This window comes from Amaranthus tricolor, chromosome 13, assembly GCF_026212465.1.
Source record: "Amaranthus tricolor cultivar Red isolate AtriRed21 chromosome 13, ASM2621246v1, whole genome shotgun sequence".
Lineage (NCBI taxonomy): Eukaryota > Viridiplantae > Streptophyta > Magnoliopsida > Caryophyllales > Amaranthaceae > Amaranthus > Amaranthus tricolor.
In genome coordinates this window covers 10,671,477-10,693,838 of record NC_080059.1, presented here as the reverse complement: position 1 = coordinate 10,693,838, position 22,362 = coordinate 10,671,477, and the positions used below count along the sequence as shown (strand labels likewise).

At 30.8% G+C, this 22,362-nt stretch overlaps 2 protein-coding genes across 3 annotated transcripts; one reads left to right on the top strand and one right to left on the bottom strand.

Moving 5' to 3' along the window:
- The first annotated feature begins 1,280 nt into the window (after window positions 1–1,280).
- On the top strand, window positions 1,281–10,297 carry LOC130797783 (uncharacterized). Its single transcript, XM_057660531.1, has 15 exons — window positions 1,281–1,627; window positions 2,132–2,259; window positions 2,377–2,448; window positions 2,527–2,640; window positions 4,316–4,384; window positions 4,533–4,589; window positions 5,526–5,579; window positions 5,668–5,730; window positions 5,890–5,952; window positions 6,164–6,328; window positions 6,403–6,562; window positions 7,085–7,161; window positions 7,240–7,301; window positions 7,429–7,552; window positions 9,908–10,297. Exons 1-14 carry the CDS (start codon window positions 1,447–1,449, stop codon window positions 7,508–7,510), a joined length of 1,347 nt encoding a protein of 448 aa, XP_057516514.1. The 5' UTR covers window positions 1,281–1,446; the 3' UTR covers window positions 7,511–7,552; window positions 9,908–10,297.
- A 1,947-nt stretch (window positions 10,298–12,244) lies between these two features.
- Window positions 12,245–21,100, bottom strand: LOC130797782 (bZIP transcription factor RISBZ4). Of its 2 annotated transcripts, none has more exons than XM_057660530.1 (6): window positions 20,590–21,100; window positions 14,260–14,383; window positions 13,958–14,102; window positions 13,654–13,729; window positions 13,448–13,573; window positions 12,245–13,067 (listed from the first exon to the last, which is right to left on the bottom strand). In XM_057660530.1, exons 1-6 carry the CDS (start codon window positions 20,869–20,871, stop codon window positions 12,759–12,761), a joined length of 1,062 nt encoding a protein of 353 aa, XP_057516513.1. In that variant the 5' UTR covers window positions 20,872–21,100; the 3' UTR covers window positions 12,245–12,758. The 2 variants fall into 2 exon arrangements, with proteins under 2 accessions (XP_057516513.1, XP_057516512.1); XM_057660529.1 differs by having other exon boundaries at window positions 14,260–14,386; window positions 20,590–20,957.
- Between the last annotated feature and the right edge of the window lie 1,262 nt (window positions 21,101–22,362).

Below are 22,362 nucleotides of genomic sequence, written 5' to 3'. Positions count from 1 at the left end.
CATCTAATACGTGCACTTCAATATCTCTCTTTTACTCGTCCTGATATCTCTAATGCGATGCGAAAAATTGGTCTTCACAAGCATGATCCGCATCATGAAAGTCATATAAACGCTGTGAAATATATTACTATAAGATACATCTAGGGTACTCTTCACTTTGGTCGCTACCAGACGGCTCCCGCCTCTTGTTCTCTCATTTGCTATACTAATGTTGATTGGGCGGGTTACCCTGATACTTGTCATTTCACATTTGCGTATGGTGTTTACCTTGGTGATAACTTTGTGTCTTGGTTAGCTAAGCGACAATCTACTCTGTCAATATTTAGCCATGAGGTAGATTATCGAGTTGTAGTTAATATGGTTGCTAAAACATGTTGGATTTTTGGCTACGTAATTTATTCCTAACAGTTTTAATGTCCTACTCAGAATAATACTCTGGTTTCATTGTGGCAATATTAGTGCTATATATCTCTCAGGTAATAATTTTGTGCAACATCAGCACACTAGAAATTCATGATGTGTGTATAAAAATATCTTGTCAATTTGATTTAGTTTTTTTATAAGAGTTATTTTCAGTCGTATAAAGTTATACTCAATTTTATCTAATCAAATTAAAGTTAAACAACTCTAATCATCTAATATAATTATTACTTTTGTTGTATATCATATATGGCACGAGCATATAAGGAGTTGTTAACTAAAAAAGCTACATTAGATGGCTCACTCTAAACATGAATGCATGATGAAAGATATCAAAAAACGTCTACCAACTTTTGTAGGCTTTTGAATTTGCTTTTTATCATGGAAAATATGGAAAATCCAAAAGTAGTAGATTCAACATTCAACAAACCATTACAAAGATTCGATCTCCAACTACTTTCCCTACTTATCTTGAATTTTCTCCCCAACTGCAAATATTTAAATAAAATACTGATTGATTTGATTATTTTAGTTTACAATTATCATTATTTATATTACTCGATGAGTCCCATTTGACTTTTTACCATTTTTAGGTGGTCAAATGAAACCTCATATGAAAGAAAAAAGTAAATTTTTATAGGGGTAAAGTGGGGTTAGTAGATGTAAAGTTGTGAAAAAGTTAAGTTTAGTAGGAGTAAATTAATAAAGGTAACATATTTAAAATAGGAATGACATTTAAGATGACTTGACCAAATAAGAAAATAAAACAGGTATTTTTATACATGGAGACTTGGAGAGACGGACATAGTTGTCATTTATTTAAACACAAACACCCCACACCCTTTGCAATTGACACATCACATCACACATAAAATAAAATCAAAAAAAGGAACAAATAAAAAGTCGACATATTGTAGTATAAAAACCTAGATCCCCTTTCGTCATTCAACCACGTCTCTGCTTTTCTTCGGGGATTTCGAAGCTCTTTCTATGCTTTGAAATCTCTTTCTTTTTTCTCTCTCTTCTATGGCGGATTTTAAACTTCTTCCTTTGTCCATTTTTCTGCTGTTTTCGCTGATTTTCAGCGCCGTTATTGCCAACTCTGATGCTTCGCAAGTCATCGAGGAAGTTCGATCGGATTCTAAGGATGATTCTTCCGCTCTTAACCTCCAATTCGAACAACTTGAGTCCAAGATCCAAATTTTAGGTTTTCTTTCGGATTCTTCTTTTTGAAATCTTGATTAATGTTTTTAGTATTCACTATTCAGTAATGTAGCCACTGTTGTACATAGGTTTGAAATTGTTTCAGTATCTGTTTGATTTTGATTCTTTTTTTGAATTTAGTCATTTGTAGATGTTTGATAGTATATTAAAGTTTAAATTTTGGTCTTTTAATGTTAGTTGCGTTTGATTTGAATCTTGCTGAATGCTAATTGTGTTTTCTCAATTGAACCAATGTTGAATTAATCTTGATGATTTTTTTTTGGGTTTTGAACCTTAATTTTAGATTGAAATGATAATACTAATTGATTTTTGTCGAGATTCAAGTTTAATCTGCATTATCATTATCGTGGGGGATCCCTTATCGTGGAGTGCATGATGATTGCTATTCCACGAGATTCAAGTTTAATCAGCATTGTCATTGTAATTTGAGTAATGTTCTGCATTTGTGTCCTTGTTATTTATTATTTGTGATCTATGAATGCTGCAGAGGCTCGCCTTGATGAGAGCAGTACTAATATAAAAAGAAAGGATGAGAAAATAGCACAATTGGAGACTGTTGTTCAGGAGAAGTCGGACACTGTTGCGTTATTGCAAAGCGAGATAGAGGCTGCTCAGGTCTGATATGATGTCTGTGGCTTGCTGTAGTTGGTTTGGATCATGCTGAGGTTATTTTGGAGAAATTTGAGCATATTATTTATTACTTTTTTCTTGTTTTGATTACTTTTGGTTTAGAAAAAGGGTACATCAGATGTTGAGGAACAGGTCGGGAAGGCGCATGCTCGTGCAAGTGAATTGCAGAAGCAGGTAGCAATTTTAAGGGAAATTCTATAAATCATTGGTCTTGTATCTAATACTTAACAAACAACACCTTGTGCTTCATAGTTTGACAAATTGAAGAGGGAAATTGAAGGACAGAAAAAGGAAAAGGAGGCCTTGGAAGCTCGAACAAAAGAATCTGAGATCAAGATTCAGGAGCTGAGTTCGAAATTGGATAAGGTACTCCTATTTTAGTGGCTAAATCGGACATGAAACAAGCACATATAAAACAAGCACATAGGTGAACTTGCTAATATTTTGTGATCCTAACTTTTTTGAAAATTACAGTATCATTTTCATCTTCATTTCATTTAACTAATTGTCAGCTGAAGTTTAGATACGAGTTTTTGTCTATTTTATTCCTTTTTTAAATGTGAAGAGTGAACAGTGAACATCGAATTAACTAGCTTATCACTCGTCTGATTCAGATAGCTTCCCTCAAGTATCCCCCTCTAAACTTTGAAACTCTTGGGTAAACTTTGGCCTTACAATTTTTTCTTCCCCACAATTTCAAGAACTAATTGAGGACTTTCGTGCTTGGCGGCAAGAGGGTTTTAGTGCGTGTCTTTGTAGAAGCTTCTGTGCTTCGTTCACCCCAGTTGATAAATAATTTTGATTTGTTTTCTTCTATTTTTTTTATTTTTTTTTTATTTTTAGGTGGGAATGTGGGATTAGGGTGGGAAGTTTGAATGACTTAAATTGTTTTTTATTTAGTGGAATAAATTGTGAGAATGCATTGAAGTAAGTTTCGATGAAGTAAATTTGGTTATTTTAGGGTTGGCTAGCATACCCCTACAATGAAAGGCAATGTTGTAACTAAATTGGGACAAATGAAAAAGAAATATGTGGACACTAAATTCGGACAACCAAAAAGTAATATGGAAGGGCAACTTAGTTAATAATCAAATATCACTTAGTGACAATCAAAAAAGAATATGTAGCTACTAAATTAGGACAAACCAAAAGTAATATGGAAGATCAACTTAGTTAATAATTAAATACCATATGGTGAAAATTTTCTGCAATGAAGGGGTTGTATTTTTAGAGAAAGATGAATCAATAGCAATCATTGATCAGTCGGGCACTTTACTTACTATGCTCAAGCTTTTTACTGGCGGTACTGTTGTAATGCTGTATATTGTCCATAGTTAAGGTTTCTTTCTCTCTGTTAATCAATAACAGGTTCATTGATGCTTTGGATGTGATTTGTTACCACAGTGTTTAGTGCTTGAGTTTAGTTCATTGGCTTCAAATTTGTCAGCTGCCTTTATATGAGTATACTAAACACTACAGATGAGACATTGGGCAGTTGTTTTTGATTATGAATGCTATTTGTATTTTTTACGAGGTGGGGAAGAAGCTTAAGTATGTTACTATTAATTTTCTACTACCTAAAGGCTGCAATCTTGCAACATACACTTGTTGCTTTGTTTGTCGTTTACTTGTGTGTTTTTATCAATCTTTTCATCAACTCTCTTTGACAATTAAAAATTCCTTACTGTGGTTCCAAACTTGTACTCTAGTCTTTTGGACATTTTACATTTCTTATAAACAAAGTTTTTTTTTCCAATATATTTTGTCCTTTTTATAAAAATGTTTTAAATCCTTTTTTCCAGATTAGGAAAATACTAGTAGATTAGTTGAACTGAAATAACTGCTCAAGTACGGGTTAAGACCTCCTTTTTGTGAACTTTTTAAAGGATGTGGTGTGCTCATATGTAGGATGCCAAATATTTTAAGTTACACATGTGACTCTTAAGATGACTAACTATAAGATGGCTGAGTACTTTAGATCATAGTACTTCTCAGGTTTGACACAGTTTTCTAATATTCTGTTTTATGTATCTTTATGCAGCTCCAGAAGATAAATGAGGAACAGAAGAGCAGAATACGTAAAACTGAGCGTGCCCTTCAAGTGGCAGAGGTTTCTTAATTCAATTTATAATTTATATTTTTGTAAATAGTTTTTGATACGTATAATGTTTCACACTTTTTTATTTATCTTGAACATGAGTTGATATACCTGAGCATGTTCTTGATTTGTTATTCTTTTGATCGGAAACGCTATGTAGGAAGAGATGATGAAGGCCAAGTTAGAGGCCACGTCAAGAAGTAAGGAGTTGATGGAGGTTAGTTCAGAATTTCTAATTATTATGGAATTGTTTAAACTTCAACACACTTATGCTTTCTTTGATAAACAAGGATTATGTATATTATAGAATATAGACCTTGTTCTATGTAGTGTTTAGTGTGTGTCAAAGCTTAGTTCACACTAGATTATTGTTGTGTGCCATTCTTTTAGTTTTTGAACCTCTACTACTAGCATTGTAAAGCTATAATAAATTGTGTTTGATGTCGGTTTAAGTCATGTCTCATGGTCTTGTCTAGTAGTTGGTGAATGACTACCCATAGTTTAAATTCTTGGATGCGGGTACTTTCGTGGTTTATGCAGCTGGTTTTGTGCCTTTGTGGTTGTCTTTGTCTATATTTCAGTTATAATTAGCTAAGAAACAGTTGCAATACGGTTTCGATATGGGGATGCGGGCGATGATTTTCGCTATTTGACAACTGCATCCCACTCGTTAGTGTATCACCTTGACCGATTCCATAATTTCCACCAAAATTGCTTTTTTGCACTATGTTTCAGTGCCTATAATGCTTACTGTAACGTGATCTTTGAGACAGTTCTCAAAAGTTCACTGTCTGTATAATATTTGCAAATTTATGTTATACCAAATAAGTGTGAGATAAGTTAGCGTGTTTTTGTGAATGTATAAACATCTCCATCTTTGATGAATTTTAAAGATACTAAAAGTTCAAGAGACTAAAAGATCAAAGCTACTGTGTGAGACCCTTTAAAAAAATTTTCTTTTTGGATTTAGTAGTATTGTATGTTTTGGTAATCACTTTTACAAAAAGTTCGACTTAGAGGAAAATGATCAACTATTGGTAACAAATAACTTCTTTATCAGAAGCTTTGACGCTGCAAATTGTACATGGTATACATAACATTTATGATTGTTTGGACCAATGATTACTGACTAATGAGTGTTATCTTTGGTTAGGTACATGGTTCTTGGCTTCCACCATGGCTATTAGATCATTTGCTTCGCTCATGGGTAAATTGCAATTTTTGGTTTGTCCTCATTCTACATAATATGTAATATGTTTTGGTTTTTACTAACTATTAACACTCATCTACTGTAGTCCTTCATAGAGGTGGAATGGAATGATCATGGAAAACCTGTCATGGAGGTTTTGATTCAGAAGGTAACACTGATTGATTTTTATTTATTTTTCTATAATCACTTGTTCTGATTTCCTCTTATAGTGATTTTGATAATATGTGCTAAAGATATTTATGTAATTATAAGTATTTGACGCATAAGTTTTATACAAAAACTGACTGGTTGCATAATGTTTTTCAAGACTTTGGAGAAGAAGGATCAAGCCGAAAAATGGGCTCAACCTCATATTGAAACTATTAAAACTGTAAGCGATCTTTTAATATACATGGAAATCATTGTGTTTATGACTTTATAAGTCTCATTTGTATAATTTCATACATTATCATAAATATTTTCAGTTCACTAACAAGTTTTATTCATGAGTTATCACGTTTGTTTGAGAAGTCTTCCTTCGTGTCAATGTGATTATACCTATATCTAAATTTGACGCTTATAACTTGACTTGAATTTTGAAGAAATTGGTCCCAGCTATGAAGGAGCAGTGGGTGCTGGTAACGGAATATGTAGAACCGCATGTGCAGACACTGACAGAAAAATCTGCTGAAGCATTTGAAGCATCTAAAAATGCTGTCAAGCCACACATCATTAATGTACAAGAGTTGGCAGACCCTTATTATCAGGTATGTAATACATATATTTTTAAAGTTTATTGTGCAGAGATAGGACAGGATAAAAAGAGTTTCTCTTATGACAGGAAGTGAAGAAATTTAGTAAGCCATACATTGATCAGGCTGCCACTGTGGCAAAACCTCATGTCGAAAAAGCTAGGACTATCTTGAATCCGTATACTAAGAAGGCAGTTCATGCATATGGGAAATTTCTTGAATCGGCAACTGTATATCATAATCAGGTACCTCAATGGAATATATGTTTGACTTGTTAGGTCTTTCAGGCAACTATTATTACTTGATATCATATTGAAGCTGGAAAGCTGCCTAAACATGCATGATGAGTATTGTTTCTTTAGTTATTATCCGATGTACAACTTAAGAGAAGCAATTTCCTTGGACGTTCATAATCGAAGTGATCTGTGGTTTTGTACTTTACGTTAATAGATAATAGATGAATTGTATTACCTACAAAATGAAATATGATGACTGACCCTCTGGACATATTTTGAAGTGAGATTGAGTTTGCAATCTGCCATTTTATATTACAGTTGAAGCACTAGTTGTGATATTGTGTAGCTGATAGTAGTCAATTTCCAGTAATCACTTGCCTTTCAACCGCCTGTGCTCGTTAAGCTTACTAATATTGTGTGCTTGTCATTTTTTTTCCCTATTTTTCCTTTTAGCGTGGCTGTATGATGTAGTTTGCTATTCTAATACTTAAAAGGGAAAAGGAGTTTCAATCAGTGTAATGCAATTGCTAGGTACAAACTACGGTTCATGAAAAGCTGAAGCAGCATGAGGTCACAAGACATTTAGCAACGAAGGAGCTGGTTTGGTTTGTGGTAAATATCATTCTTATCTGTTGTTTTCCCAGTCTGTCAGTCCATAATTATAATGTTTTGGTAATCCTTTCCTTTTAGGCTTCTGCTCTTTTGGCCCTTCCTGTCATTGTTGTATTTAGAATTTGCTCGGCAATGTTCTGGTAAGTTGCAAATAGTCTTTCACTCTAAAGAATAATCCGAGAAAGTTAAAAGCTAGATCAAATTGAAAATATACATTGCATAAAGCTGAAGTTTGGTTTTCCGTCAACTTTGACTTGTTTGGTGCAGCAAAAAATCTACAAAGCCTGCTCGACATTCCCACGGGCATCATGGACGTCGCAAGGGTAAAAGGGGACATTCAGACAAATAGATCTTTAGGGTCTAGTTTGCTTTGATCTTTGGCTTTTCTGAGGTATGCTGCTACTCCTACTTATTATGTGCTTTTATTGAAATGTAATGTAATTTGTATTGTTTGTTCTTTAAGTCCAATTCTTGTTGCTATTGGAAATTCTTCAAAAATACGCTGTTGTTGCTTTTGATGGCTGTTCCACCTGTTACCGTTCAAATTGATCAACTCAATTGAGCAATAGCCTTTAGCAAAATATATGGTTCTTCTAAAAATAGATATATAATGACAGTAAGTGCCTCAGAGATTCTTCAATTTTTTATTGGAAGCCTCAGTGGAAACAATATATTCTACAATTTAAGGGTTGGTAAGAAAAACCATCTCTTATGTTGGCAGGATATATGGGTCTTCTAAAAACTAAATGTATGAGAAAGACTCTTCGATCACAAATGGACACTTGAATGGCAAGTATAAACCCTGCATTTGAATGGGGTGGCAAGCAAAAGCATTCCTGATGCTATGCTGTGTCGAGTTCTCTCTTGTATCTTTCTCAAACTACAGATGTGTCTTCTGTTAATTTAGTCCTTTAAAAATAATATGAATTGGAACCTTCATGTTGGCTTCTGATAATTTAATGAAAATTGTCGAGATGCTCTCCATTGGCCCCTTGATGATGCTATTGAGCAGATTGGCCTCAAATATAAATATGTAAGTTTACCCATGCCCACTATCTTAGATTGTGTCCGCAAGTGTTGATTGCTTCTTTTCCCTTGTTGCCCGGACAAGGAAATATGTCGTGCTCTACTGTCTTTAACAGCCAATTTTGTCTACACTACTGAGTTCTGCAGTATTTTCATAGATAAGGGACGAGAAACTTAATACTATTGACAATGAAGCATTGACAAGAAACCTTCTTGAAAGAATGTAAAATTTAACAGAGTTATGGGGTAAAATAAATTATGGGTAAGTTAACAGGTTGGGTTAACAAGTCACTAATAAAAGAGGTTGATGGGAGTAGGGAGGCCCATGTACCTAGTGTATTTATTAGTCTCAACCTGTAGAAAGTTTACATTTGTTTTAGTGCTCTGCTTCATCACTTCATGTATAGTATCCACTAACACCAATATTTTGTTATTTGTCAATGTAAAGTTGAGGATATTAAGGTTCTTTTATTAAGGTTCTTTTAAGTTACCATTTGAGTATTTTTTTATCATTGGTTTAGGTGTGTTTTCTTATTGGACTGAAGGATCTCTTGGTTAAGGAAATGTGGATTCAGAGGAGGGCAAAGTGGAGGAGTGAGATCAAACCCTTGTTTTGTCTAGCCTTGATCTCACTCCTCATGGTCATCTTGATTTTCCTTGCCCTTTTTTGAAGCCCACGGACTTGCAACTTTCTATCGTATTGATTCACTAGTACATCGTGTTGGCATGGGTCCAAACTATTATAAATGGTTTTCTTTTGTTTTCTCTTTGATTTATGCGACTCTTAAAGCCCTTTTTATATCTTCGTTTTGAACTCAATGCCTCAAGTTATACTCCTACAAGGATCCTTTCTAAAAGCCCTGACATTCTAATTCATATAGTAGCGCTATTCTGATGGACATCCGATAAAACTTGCCTCTTAGCTTCAGGGGTACGCCTTATTCACATAATATTTCAGCAACCGCTCATATCTGCTACCCACACTTAATTATGTGGGTCACATCTTGGATAATCCCCATTTAGCAGCTGAGCAACTCCCTTATTAAACATGTTGGATTATTGTGCGCAAGGTCTTCTGTTCATGTCTGTAAAAATTCTGTCTACAACTTATGGCCACATCCATCTTCGCTCTAATATCATATTCATTGCTTCTTTACAAATTGTATAATTTTAAGGGGTGTTTGATTTGAAATGGAAAGGAAAATCTTTAATACGGGTGTTGATATTGTCAAGTACTATTATCATTATTAATTGTTTGGTATAAAGAAGAACAAGGGTATGAGAATGCGTTTTCCTGTTTATTTGTTACTTCCCTTGTCATTCTCGTAACAAAGTAAAGGAAGCGAAGTATGGAAACATTAGGTAATGGATTTGCTTATTTGATTCCATTTCCAACCTGTCAAAGAAGATTTACCTAACCCCCTCAAGTCAAGTTACTGCACCACTAAAAAGTTAAGGTTCTCAAAATTAAGGCAAATCTTAGCATTTTGGTGGAAATGCAGCAATATGAATAGGATAGAGGGAGTACGTTTTCCACATGAGGTTCCATGACTGTCCATTTTTCCACTGCCTTGAGAAGATATTACTTTTTTTACGTGTACTTGCTTCACATTCTTTTTCCTGATGCATAATCCACTTTTGTGTTTGGTTGATTTTGAAGTTCGAACAAGTCATCCTTTGAGGTATCCCACATCATATTAAGTATCTTTTCCTAATGCAGGTAGAAACAAAGTGTTTTTGGGAGATTTCAGAGCCATTAATGTATACTGCATCAATCATTTCCACGAGGTTTCCATTTAGGCAAAATTTGAGTTATCTGTCTTAGTTGAATTTTTTTGTGAATTATTGTCACGGCGTCGGTTTTTTTTTGCTTGAACGATGTTGTTTACCCCCAATATTTCAGGTTTTGAGTTTGTAAGTTTATCCCACAAAAGTATTAGATTATATACTAGTAGATAGCTGTGCTTAGTGATAATATTTAATTCCACGAGCATATTTGATCTGTGGAGGCCTAGATTATGATCTCTTGTACTATGATTAAGACTTGTGTTGCTTTTGGCCTGTGGGTATATTGTTTTCTTTTAATTATTATTATTCTGTTAAATTATCACGTGGCACCTTGTAGATCTTATGATGATGATGTATATTTTTGAGTATGTTTAAATTTCTACTATGGAAGATAACGAAGTAGGTCTTTTAATAAATTTGCCTTGTGTCATCTCGCAACTCGCAAGCTACTTGAGCCCCATTTGCACGAGGTTGTTTTGATACCCAAATGAGCCTAGTCAAACAGAAAAGTACAAAACCTTCAAGATGTCCATTATATTATACAGCTACTCTTGGACTGAATTTGGGATGGAAATTTTCAATGCAACGTGAAGAGATAAACTAGCCTTCAATCCTTCGCAATTTGATAGCCAACAAACCCCAAACACAATCAAAACAGTGAATGCCTTTACAACAAACAAAATAATACTACAAGGGTGATTTTTAAATCGAAAGACTAGGAGTTTTGATCCTCCAAGGCCAATAATTCTCTAATTACAACCAAGGAGTACTTTTAGTTGCAAAAGGTGATGATCTTGCACTACTCAAGATCGTTGAATGTACATACAAACTCAAGGAAGAACAAAGGAATGAAATCCATTGTGTTGTTATTTCTGAAATCTCAAAAGTGAGTTTTCACAAGGCTAAGGCCATCTATATATAGACTTGAGGGATGGGGGAAATACAATGAGGTTTCTAATGGCTCAAAAAAAAACTAAATATAACGGTCATTAATAGACACATGCAAAACATGTGCACATTAAAAAAAAGAATAGCTAAGCTAAATTATGCAGTATGATTATTTGACAGGCATTCGTTAACCAGGCGATCTTCCATCTGTTTTCTAGAGTCTTTGCAGAAATTGATAAAGTTGGTTGTGAGCCTTGGAGGAAAGATTGTAGTGCAAAGATTCCGTTTTTACCCTTGGTGATCCAGCAAGCCTTAAGATACGCTCTGGTCAGGCCTCGCTAGGTCTGTTGGTCAGTGGATGCCAACAGTTCTATTATGTTCTGTTTTGGACTATCTGTTGACTGGGTGACCTTCACCACTGATTTTCGTGGGTTGTCTGCGATGTACAGTAATGTTCTTGGGCCAAGGTACGAAGGTCCATGTACCAAGATTCCAATTTCACCTTCCACGGCTTCTGAATCCTTCTTGGTTAATTTGGACAAGGTCTGCAAGGTTAGCTGTTTGCCAGTTTCTGTCAGACTTTGTTGTGCTGATGTTTTGCCAGTTCCTTTGCTTTGTTCTGCAACCTTGTTTCTTATACGAGTTATCTTTGAACCATTCCAAATTGGTTCAACTCTTGTGAGAGACCGTCTCTCAAAGAGATAACTTCAAAACAAGAAACTCACATTCTTATTTTCTTTTTAATTTGTATTAATTAGACTATTTAGCCCTTATATCTAATGTGTTTTTCAAAGAGATCATTTGTCACAACAATTTGTGTTATATTATATACTGTATTTCTCTATGCTCTACATTTAGTTTTAGTCATACATTAATTTTGATTTGTACAGAATTTCTAATCCATAAGTTAAAATGAGAATTTTTAATTTGCCTTAATTCAAATTTCACTAAATTTAACTTTTTTATAACTTTTAATCATGTATAATTTACAAGATATTAATTTTTAATTATGTATAATTAGATATATTAAAGTTTGAATAATTCAATAAGCTATGAGCAATCTTCAAAGATATAGTAACTTTTAATTATGTACAATTAGATAAAATGTGCATTTTCAAATAGAAGGAAATATTTTTCTTAAAATTTCAATTAGCTATGAGCAATCTTCAAAGGGCAGAACTTATGAACTTGAGCAGACTGTTCAGTCTTCCAAGAGCACAAATATTTTTTCAGCTAAATAAGAAGAGATATTGTCCATGGCCTCGACCTGAAATAGTTAGTCACGTATCCGATAAAGGTCTACAATTTACAAGAGGTTGATTTGAAGTTACATTATGTATACCCTTAAGAAATTTCATTGAACTAAGATTACAAATAAAAATTAATGGGGAATTTTGGCCCCTTTTGAAATAATTAATCCTGCTTTATTATTAGAACATGTCCTTATTTCTTATACTAGTACAAGTACAAATGTACGATAATTATATTTATCAAATTCTCAAAATCCATGGTACACAAATCAAACCTTACGATGGAAATTAAAATTACCAATTACCAAATTAAGCATCCACTTCTAAATACTCCTAGATTTACTATTAATAACAATACTCCATTTAGAATATGCATCACACAACAACAACTATAATAACGACAATTTTCCCTGTTACAATTTGTATGTTCCACTTTGACCGAAAAGCTCTTATAGTTTTAATCAAAGTGTAACAAATAATTGAAACAGAGAAAGCACTATTTCTTTGAAATCATAATAACAACTACTTGAAGTAACTTACAAGCCTACATAGATTATTCAACCCCTCTAAATTTATGGCCTTCCTAGAACACAAAATTCCTTCAAGTACTTGGTTGACATAACAATTCACTCGAAATCGATAATCTCAAGGCCAAAGTCCGGTCACACAACTAACACCACTAATTGTGTTATTACTCGCTATGCTTCCACTCGTGGCATTGCTATCATGCAAATTTGCAATGTTATTTTCGTTCTCAATGCTGGAATTCGGCCATGGAAATGCCCCATCGAAAGATGTCTCTTGCCCTTGCACCATCATCGTTGGGGCAATAGCATTCACCATCCGAGATAAGTTTTGTGCACTAGCTGCCAATTGGGGTGATGGAGAACTAAGAGTTGTTTGTAAAATATGGTTTAAAGTGCCTCGAGTCACCCGGTCTTCGAGTAATTTCACCTGCAATATCATACATCATATATATGTTTAAGTAATTACTAATCTAATTAAAAAGTTAGTAATATAACATTAAACATAGTATGCTAATGAAACATATTCATATGCAACAATTGATGAGAGGTGAATTTGATGGTTTATAACATAAATTGGAGTCAAATTTTTGGTTGAAACAGTTTTTTAACATGGTATCAGAGCCCAAGCACAAATTCAATTCAAATGGAATTATAAAGCTAAGTATGAGAGACTTGTGCTGCATTCATATTTCTAGCTCAAAGGGCTTTTATGTGAGGTGCCGTGATAGAATATATTTTAAATATATTGAGGTCTCAACCATCAGCTTAGACTTTAAAGTTCGTTTCTTAACAGTATCGTATATATACCTTGGCTCTCATAGCTTCAACATCCGACTTGAGTACTCTATTGTTTGTTGTGGCTTCTCTAAGCTGCTGAGCTGCTTCATTCAACTGCTTAAAAAGAGAACTATTCTCCACATTGAGTTGATCAACCTGCAAAAAAGGACTCAAATTCAGCAATGTTTACTTCAATTCAACACCATAAAGGATAGATTAGATGATGAGCATGTAACCTGCATCTCCAATTCTTGTTGTTGTGCTTGTCTCCTTTTTCTAGATCGACGAGCTGACTCCCTATTTGAAACCATCCTGAAATACACACACATCATCAATCATCATTCCAATGAGTTCTGCCCAAGCCATGGTCTGGGAAGGGTAGAAAAGAAGGCAAATCAATACCCTCATCATGAGAAAATCTCAATTGAAAGTAGCCCCTCAATTTGAGTGAAATACACGCACAATTATAACCAAATACGAAAATTACACACACGCAGTTAAAAATCATCACAATTTTGCGTTGATCTTATAATAAATCACCTTCGAAGGCGCTTTACTTGAAGAGGATCATCACTCTGCTCACATTGACCGGCTTCAAGCTCGCCTTCATCATCCTCTGATGAATAACTTCCTTGATTATCTCCTACTTTCGGCTTATAAACAAGAGTCGAAGTTGGACTACCAGCTGCACCAGTATAACGAAAATACTATCAATGCCAATGAAATTAAATGTCACACCGGTCATGATCATAGTCATTAGCCCAATACCCTGCACAAATTCAGGGTCCAGGGGGACAGATAGCGGATAGATGAGACCATTGCACTTCACTATTTATACATACCACATATAGATGATTGGGAATCAATAGTTGCAGATGGACATGACTGTTGTGGGGTCAAGTTCTGATGCCATGAAACTGTTTGCTGATCAAATGTTCCACCACTACCAAAGCTATTGATTGTGTCCTGCTTTTTTTGTTTATGAACACACAACTAAACGTCATAAGTTTACTTCAAATCACCATGATATATATATATATATATATATATATATATATATATATATATATATATATATATATATATATATATATATATATATATATATATATATATATATATATATATATATATATATATATATATATATATATATATATATATATATATATATATATATATATATATATTTAATCATTCAAATCTCATTGTATTAATTAAGCACACAAAAGAAAATCAACAAGCCAAGATAGTATCTATGTATAGTGTTTCAGAATTCGGACCATGTGCACATAACTTCTAAATTGAGGTGCCTTAAATATTAATTTATAGTGTTTTAGGCCCCAAGATTGCCAAAAAGTGAAAAATAAACATTTCCTAATAAATTATTGTGTATCTTTGCCAAAAACACAAACCCGACGATTCGATATTTACCCGAGTTTGTAACCACGCCCCACTTAATCCAATTTCAAAATGAATTTCTATTATATAAAATCAATGTGGACAAAAAACCCAATTTTAAAACGACTTGAACACTTGATTTGAAATTGACCCGATGACCCGAATGAATCACTTAACTCCGCCCATGATTATAAGCTCATTCAATTTAGAAAGTAAAATTTATAAACATGTGTTGAATACATAAAAAAATTATTCTTATAGAAGTATTAAGGGTCCGATCCATACCTGAAGGCATTGAAAAATCTTGCAATAATATGAAAAAACAAAAGATCTAGCACAAACTCACATATTAACCCAATGTATATGGGAAGGTTCTTTAAATAGAGTTGGATGTTTTGTGTACGCAAATCATTAGGCTAAGGCTGACCCATTTAACGTGGTCGGGTCCAACACAAAGAAATACTACTTAGTAGTCGTATAATTATAACTCTTCAATCATTACAAATTTATATCATTTGTGTTTTTTCATTTCATTTGTAACTTTATGCTTTACGTCCTATTCATCTTAAGAGTCTATCCTTTTCAAACTTTCCAATTTCTTTGTTTCTTCATAGCTAAGTATTCAAGGGCCAACCTTTATTAAGGCAACCCAACTATTTTTCATAATATTTATTTGATAAATGATCGTTAGATAAAGTTGTTGGTTAAATTTTTGACTAATTTGACATCATAAAGTATTGATCGATAAGTTAGCCGTTTAAACAAAGTTGTTATGGAGATGTTTGACGAAAACTATTTAGTAGTTGTCAGCTGTTTATTAGGACAAAAAGTGAGTAAAAAAGCCAAAAGCCAATGTAAATGCTACTATCGGTTTTTTAATTTGGCTTAAAAGCTATTAAAAGTCATTTACTAAATACTTTTTGCTGTTTAACCCAACAAAAAAATCAAAAATTAAAAACTAAAAAAAATACAAGGAAAAAGTCATCAGCAAAATATACAACACTTTTATATATTATATAATAATGATTATGTTAGTGACAAAATTAATGTTTTTATTACTAAGTGATCAAGAATTGAAATGTTTGGTTACTTAGTATCTAACCCCTAAATTTAGAGTAGTTTACTTTAAACCTTTATAACTCCTCTAAAATTATATCTAAAAAAATATTTGGTGAAAATAAAAAGGAATGGAAAAAACTTAGTGCTATTATAGCCACAATCAAACATTTTACTATAAATTAATTTTTTTTTCTCAAATATAAATGAAAAAAGATAAAGAAACAAGCACTAAGATATAAAGAAACTTGAAAATTATATCTACTTTAGACTTTAGTCATGTTTACCTTTGTATTCTTTGTTTTATGTTGAAAGAGCTTAAATAAGGGTTATCTTATCTCTACACACTTTCTAACTGTCGCCCATATTCATCCATCAAACTCTACGAATTTGATTTTGCAAACTTATCGAAATAAATATTTTTAATCTATTTAGTTAAAAATTATCAAGAAATATAATATTAATAAATTTTATATGAGATGAATCAAATAAAATTTTATTTGACTATATTTTCACAATAATATTAATAAATATTTTAATATATAAATTAAAAATAAAATAAATTTAGAATAATTAATAAATAGTGCCAAAAACAAATAAAACAGTAAATTAGTATATTAGAGAGTAATTTATAACTGTGTTTGGGCAATCGTAGAAGACGAGTCATGCTACTTCTTTTTCTATCCTTTTCTTTTTTGTTTTGTAAAATATCACTTTGTTTTCATTTGTTCTTCTCATTCATCTTTTTTACAAATCTCAATACAAACTTAAAAATCAAATAATTTTAATTGTAAACTTTAAAGAATTTTAAATAATTGATATTTAAAAAGCATATTTTGAGACGAATTTATCCAGATAAATATGTTTTTTACATAAATCGACGCAAAATTATAGTTAAAGGTTGACACTAAAATTCATAAATTTTATTTGAGAATAACTAGCATGACGAAAAAGTTACTTCTCCGTTCATTTAAATTGCTATTTTTTTACCAAAAAGTCTCTCATATTAAATAGCCAAATGTAACAATTCTTGTGAGATAAAGAAGTATTGTTTACCCTCTTCCAACTTCAAAAGACTGGATTATATATGCCGAACTTATGCGGTTGATATAAAGATTTGATTTAACACAATAATTTGGATTTATTGACAACTCTCTTTGAGAGAAATTGTTCAACAAATTATTATCATCATATTTGATATATCCAGCTTATAGAAATTAAACTTAAAAATATGTAAATAAATATATGTCCCAAAAATTGAAATTTTATGGGAATTTAAAGGCAATCAAACAAACATCCTATATTTTCTTAAACTTTCAAAAAGATAGTTCTCACCAATATTGATTCTTATTAGTTTTTAACCTCATGTAATACTTTTGAAACTAATCTGGTCCATAAAAATTACACAAAAACTTATATACAAAAACTTATATTCGGCCTCATGTGTGCGATTAAAAAAATTTTGTAGTTGTCGAATTTAAGCTTTAAAATACACATTTTAAAACTTAAAAAGCCAAATCTAACACTTAAAACCCATACTCCAAGCTTCAATTTTCCTTCTCCAAAGTCTTAATTTAATTTTTTAAGCTATCGACTTCAATCCTTAGAACACTCATAAATGAGCCAAATAGTTCAGGACCCAATTAAATTTTTTTTAACACTTCTATAATAAAAATGACTTAAAAGATCAAATTCAAAACCTAAAATGTCAAATCTTAGAATTAAAGACCAATTTCAAGACTTAAATCGATTTGGTTTTAATTTGTAAATTTGGTATGCTAATTTTTTTATAAAAAATTTTCCAATTTCAAGACGTAAAAGACCAATTTAAACCTTATTTTAAATTTGGCCTTTTAAGTTTTAAATTTGGATTGGAAAGAATTATATAAAAAAAAGAAAATTATTGTATGAGATAGTCTCACAGAAAGACGCATTATACCTGAGCTAAATGGTTCATTTAATACATACTATCATCATCATCATCCTACCCAGTATATCCGGCTCTTAGAAAAATTAAGGGCAGGGTCTGAGGAGGGAAAGACGGCGGCAACTCATACCCGTAAAGGAGAGCGTGGCCAAAAATAAATAAACACTTTAATACATACTACGAGAATATAAATACATTATAGACTCTTTGTTTGAAATGTTAAAAAAATAAATAATAGATTAATTCTTAAAATTGACAATTTAAGTACTAAAATAGTCATTTTACATTAGAAAACGGGCAATTTAAGATTTAATTTTTGGTAATATTGAAAAACTTATTAGGTTGGGCTCATGGAGGTCTCATATATGCTACAATTGCGCTGAAGAACGACCGTAAAAATTATCATGCTCTTACTTGTGAGTTTTTAAAATCATTATGCTCTTCATAAACATTATCATACTGTTAATAAATTTGACTGATTTTATTATTTATTATGGAACATAGAAGTATATCATATCATATTATATGAATTTTAAAATAAAAAAAAGACAAAAAAGAAAAACCAATGAGCATGTTAAATCATGACAAAATTATGTGTTAATTGGTGAACATTTTATTTTTATTAATGTATAACCTTTTTTGATGATGAATATCATTTTATATATTTGATACACATTAAATTTGATAATTTGTGTCTCAATATGTTCTTTCATAGCTACATAAAAACAATTTTGTTGGAACGTTTACAAATTGATATTCATAGCTACATAAATAAAAATAAAGACAGGATGATCAGCACTTAAATTTTTTAGTTACAGGGATTGATCACAAGTGGTCAGATAGATATTTATTGAAAAGTGATATAATAAATTAAAATAAGTAATTCTAACTTAAATTAATTGCGTACAATATGAATATATTATTAGAATCTAGAAAATGAATTTAAATAAGAATGAAAAAAAGATAATTCACGTGGCATACTATTTCCTATTCCTCCTTTTAAACTTGTATTATAAATGAACATATACTTTCTCATACATATGAGGCTAAATATTCAAATTTAAAATAAATGGTTCATAGAATTTGAGTTTGTGGCTCTTATATTATAAGAAACCGTCTAATCAAATAAAATAAAGTTAAACTGATGGTGGAGGTTTCAAAATATAAGATGAAGATTAAACTCTGTGTAATTCGCCTAGCAGAATGATTTATCAATGAACTTAATTGAGAAAAATTGATATTAATAATCTAACTATTTACCAATTCACTATGAATAATTTTATCAATATATTATTTTTTAATAATCTAACATTTGTCCCTTGTTTACTATCAGCACATCTTAATATTTAATAATAATTCAACCTTTGCCCTTAGTTTGCTATCAGCATACTCAATTAGTATACTAACAGTAAATTCAATTAGTATGCTAACAATAAACTAAAGGCAAAGATTAAATTATTAAAAAATAATTTAAAGTTAGGATTATCTACGACAAATGGGGGTAAAAATTTCCTAATAATTAAAACTGTTTGTTAGAATAAGGAAAAATGCATACGTTAATTATAATTAACGATATAAACATGGAGCGCTCTTAATTTAGTATTTAATATGATAAAATTTCACTTAAATTTATTTGGGTATAATTGCGTACCTTTTTAATAATAGTGTTTTATAATTTTTAGATATGTATAGATATACTTAATTTAATATAAATAAATAAAAAAATAACACATTAAATTGCATATAAAATCAATATAACAAATACTCATACCATTTCTTAGAGAAGTTACTCTAAGAAATATTCACGATAATTTAAAAAATAAAAATTTTGATACAGTGATTAAATTATTTTATAATAATAAATTTAATTAAAAATAATAATCATTATAAACATTAAAGAAATTAAAAAAAGTTACTAAAAAATATGAGACTATAACTATTAAAAAATATTTTTATTAGAAAGTTATAAATAATATAAAAATATTAAAATGAAATTAGTATAAAATATATGAAAGCATAAATATTGTTAAAATATTAAAATATTATTTTTTTAAAAAATTTGTGATAAATAATATATGAAAATAACTTTAAATAACAAAGAGAGTATAATTTAGCAACTAGCAATTACTTTAACAGTTATTAAATACTTGTCATATTAGATTTAGTGGTATCATTTATCTTTTAAATTTATTTTATAAATTACGATTAATATATAAAAAAATAGTTAAATAAAAACTTATTAAAATTATTTAATCGTATATTTTATAATATTTTAATTTTATAAATTTTATTTATTGTAATCTAAAATATAAATAATCAAAATTATATTTCATGACGTAAAAAAGTGAATGTACCGACTATAATGAAAAAAATGAACTACTCCTCCAAAGAAATGAAGGAAGTAAAAAAATAAAATAAAAAAGAACGTACTTTTATTAGGCAACGTAAAGTTAGGTACCACATGCAAGACATTAAGCGTTCAGAAAAAGTTACTCCACTCGTCACAAAATTAATTATTTTTACCTTGAAATCTTTTCATATAAGATAAATTAAATAAATATAATAAATAAAATAAAATAAAAATAAATAAAATAAAAATAAAGTTAAAAATGAAAAGGCAAGAAACTAAAAGTAGAAGTGTAAGGGCAAAGAAGACAATTATTATAATGCCATGCACTAAAAATATACTCCTATAAATATCCGATGTTGTCTTTACAAAAAAACGTTAGAGAAAATTCACAAAGAAAAACAGGTTATAAAGAGAGAGAAAGAAGAGAGAGAAATAAACCTGAGTCTTAAAGTCAAAAGTAAGATGCTCATCAGCTGATGCAACACCAGCCGTTGGATCAAAAAAATCGGCTACATCATGCTGTTGATGATTATGATGATGATAATAGTTATAATTAGTGTCAAAGAGAGGTATATGATAATCATGATGATGATCATGATGATGATCTTTGATAGTAGCCATTGATTTGTTATTGACAAGAGCCTCTAGGACTAACTCTGATGGGCTGCGTTTCATTGGATTATTGGCGGCTTTGAATAGAGTTTGTTTATGGGGATTCATGGAGGAAACTTAAGGGAGACGGAAGGAAAAGAAGGGAAAGTAAATGAAGGGGGTTGAGAGGTGAGAGAGGGAAAAGGGGAAAGAGGTAAGGTGGTGAATGTATTCTTATAGGGTAGAGTATGGAACTTGGGGGTGGACAAGAAAAAGAAAAATTAAAAAAAGTAAAAATTAATTAAAGTATGTAAAAACAAAGTTAACACGTAAGTTTGGAAAAGGAGATCATGTTGTGGGGTTCACATGATCATGCCACTTAGCAGCCTTAATTAAGTTTAAAATACTCGCTACATAATGGTTTTTCACATTATTTATAGTTTAAGCTTATTTGATATATTGTGGTTAATGGGTATGAGAAAATATATCAAGATCTCGTTTGAATCATCTAACTGCATGCTTTCATAATAATAAGTTTTTATAATTTTTATATGTGTGTATTTTAATATATAAATGAACAAATTAATATAGTGAATTGCATAAATAGTCAAATTTAACAAGTATTGCGGAACGGAGGAATTACTTTTTTGTTTCCATTATGCTTGCTACATTACGTAATTTAATGTTATTTTGATTCTTGATACTTCCTTCGCTTTATTATACTTGGTACATTTGATTTTTTACGAAATCCAATGTGTTATTTTGTTTATTTATATATTTAACTATACATATTTAAAAATTATAAAAAGTTAATTTTATGAAAGTATGCGATTAGATGATTTGAACAAGATCCCACTTGACTATATTTTTGCTTATACATTAGCGCAATATACAAATTAAATAAGCTAGAACGATGAATAGTGCCCATAACAAAAATATAGCAATTATTTCAGAACGGAGGAATTATATTGAATTATACATATTATAAAAGTTAATATTATGAAATTATCAAATAAGATCTTACTTGACATTACTTTTTCTCACACATTAGTCGCAATATATAAAATAAACTTGAACGATGAATAGTGTCAAATAACATAATGTTGCAAGTATTTTAGAATGGAGATAAAAAAATTAAATTATCTTTTAATGGCCTATTTGATAATAGAAATTAAATGGTGAGAATTATAATGAAAAAAAAAATTGTAGTTTTTGTATGAAAATTTCTTGATATGTTTAACTGTGATAGTTGTGCTCTTTCAATTATTTTTTTTTATAAAATTCATTTCAATGCATTGCTATTTTAAAATGTATTATTTATTGGTAATAAATTAAGATTGTGAAAAAACATATTTTTATGATCAAAAGTTCATTAATTACCATAAAAATAAAATTATAATATTTTATGGAAATTTACATTATAAACTCGTTAGCATCATTGATAACAAGAATCAAGCGATAAGAATTAGTTGTTTTTTCTGTTTTATTTGACCAAATAAGCTTATCGTGTTAGAAAGTCAGAGTCAAAATCATCAAATCAATATCCTATATAAGTCAAAGTCTGAGACAAAAAGGATAACAAACAAATCATATTTCTACCTCTTTCAAGAAGATGAGAAG

Coding starts and splice junctions, on each gene's coding strand:
- LOC130797783 (XM_057660531.1), top strand. CDS start 1,447: ATGGCGGATTTTAAACTTCTTCCTTTGTCCATTTTTCTGCTGTTTTCG. Junction 2,641..4,315: donor TGAGTTCGAAATTGGATAAG/GTACTCCTATTT, acceptor ATCTTTATGCAG/CTCCAGAAGATAAATGAGGA. Junction 5,731..5,889: donor TGGAGGTTTTGATTCAGAAG/GTAACACTGATT, acceptor ATGTTTTTCAAG/ACTTTGGAGAAGAAGGATCA.
- LOC130797782 (XM_057660529.1), bottom strand. CDS start 20,871: ATGAATCCCCATAAACAAACTCTATTCAAAGCCGCCAATAATCCAATG. Junction 13,730..13,957: donor CAAGTAAAGCGCCTTCGAAG/GTGATTTATTAT, acceptor TGTGTATTTCAG/GATGGTTTCAAATAGGGAGT. Junction 13,574..13,653: donor AACAAGAATTGGAGATGCAG/GTTACATGCTCA, acceptor CCTTTTTTGCAG/GTTGATCAACTCAATGTGGA.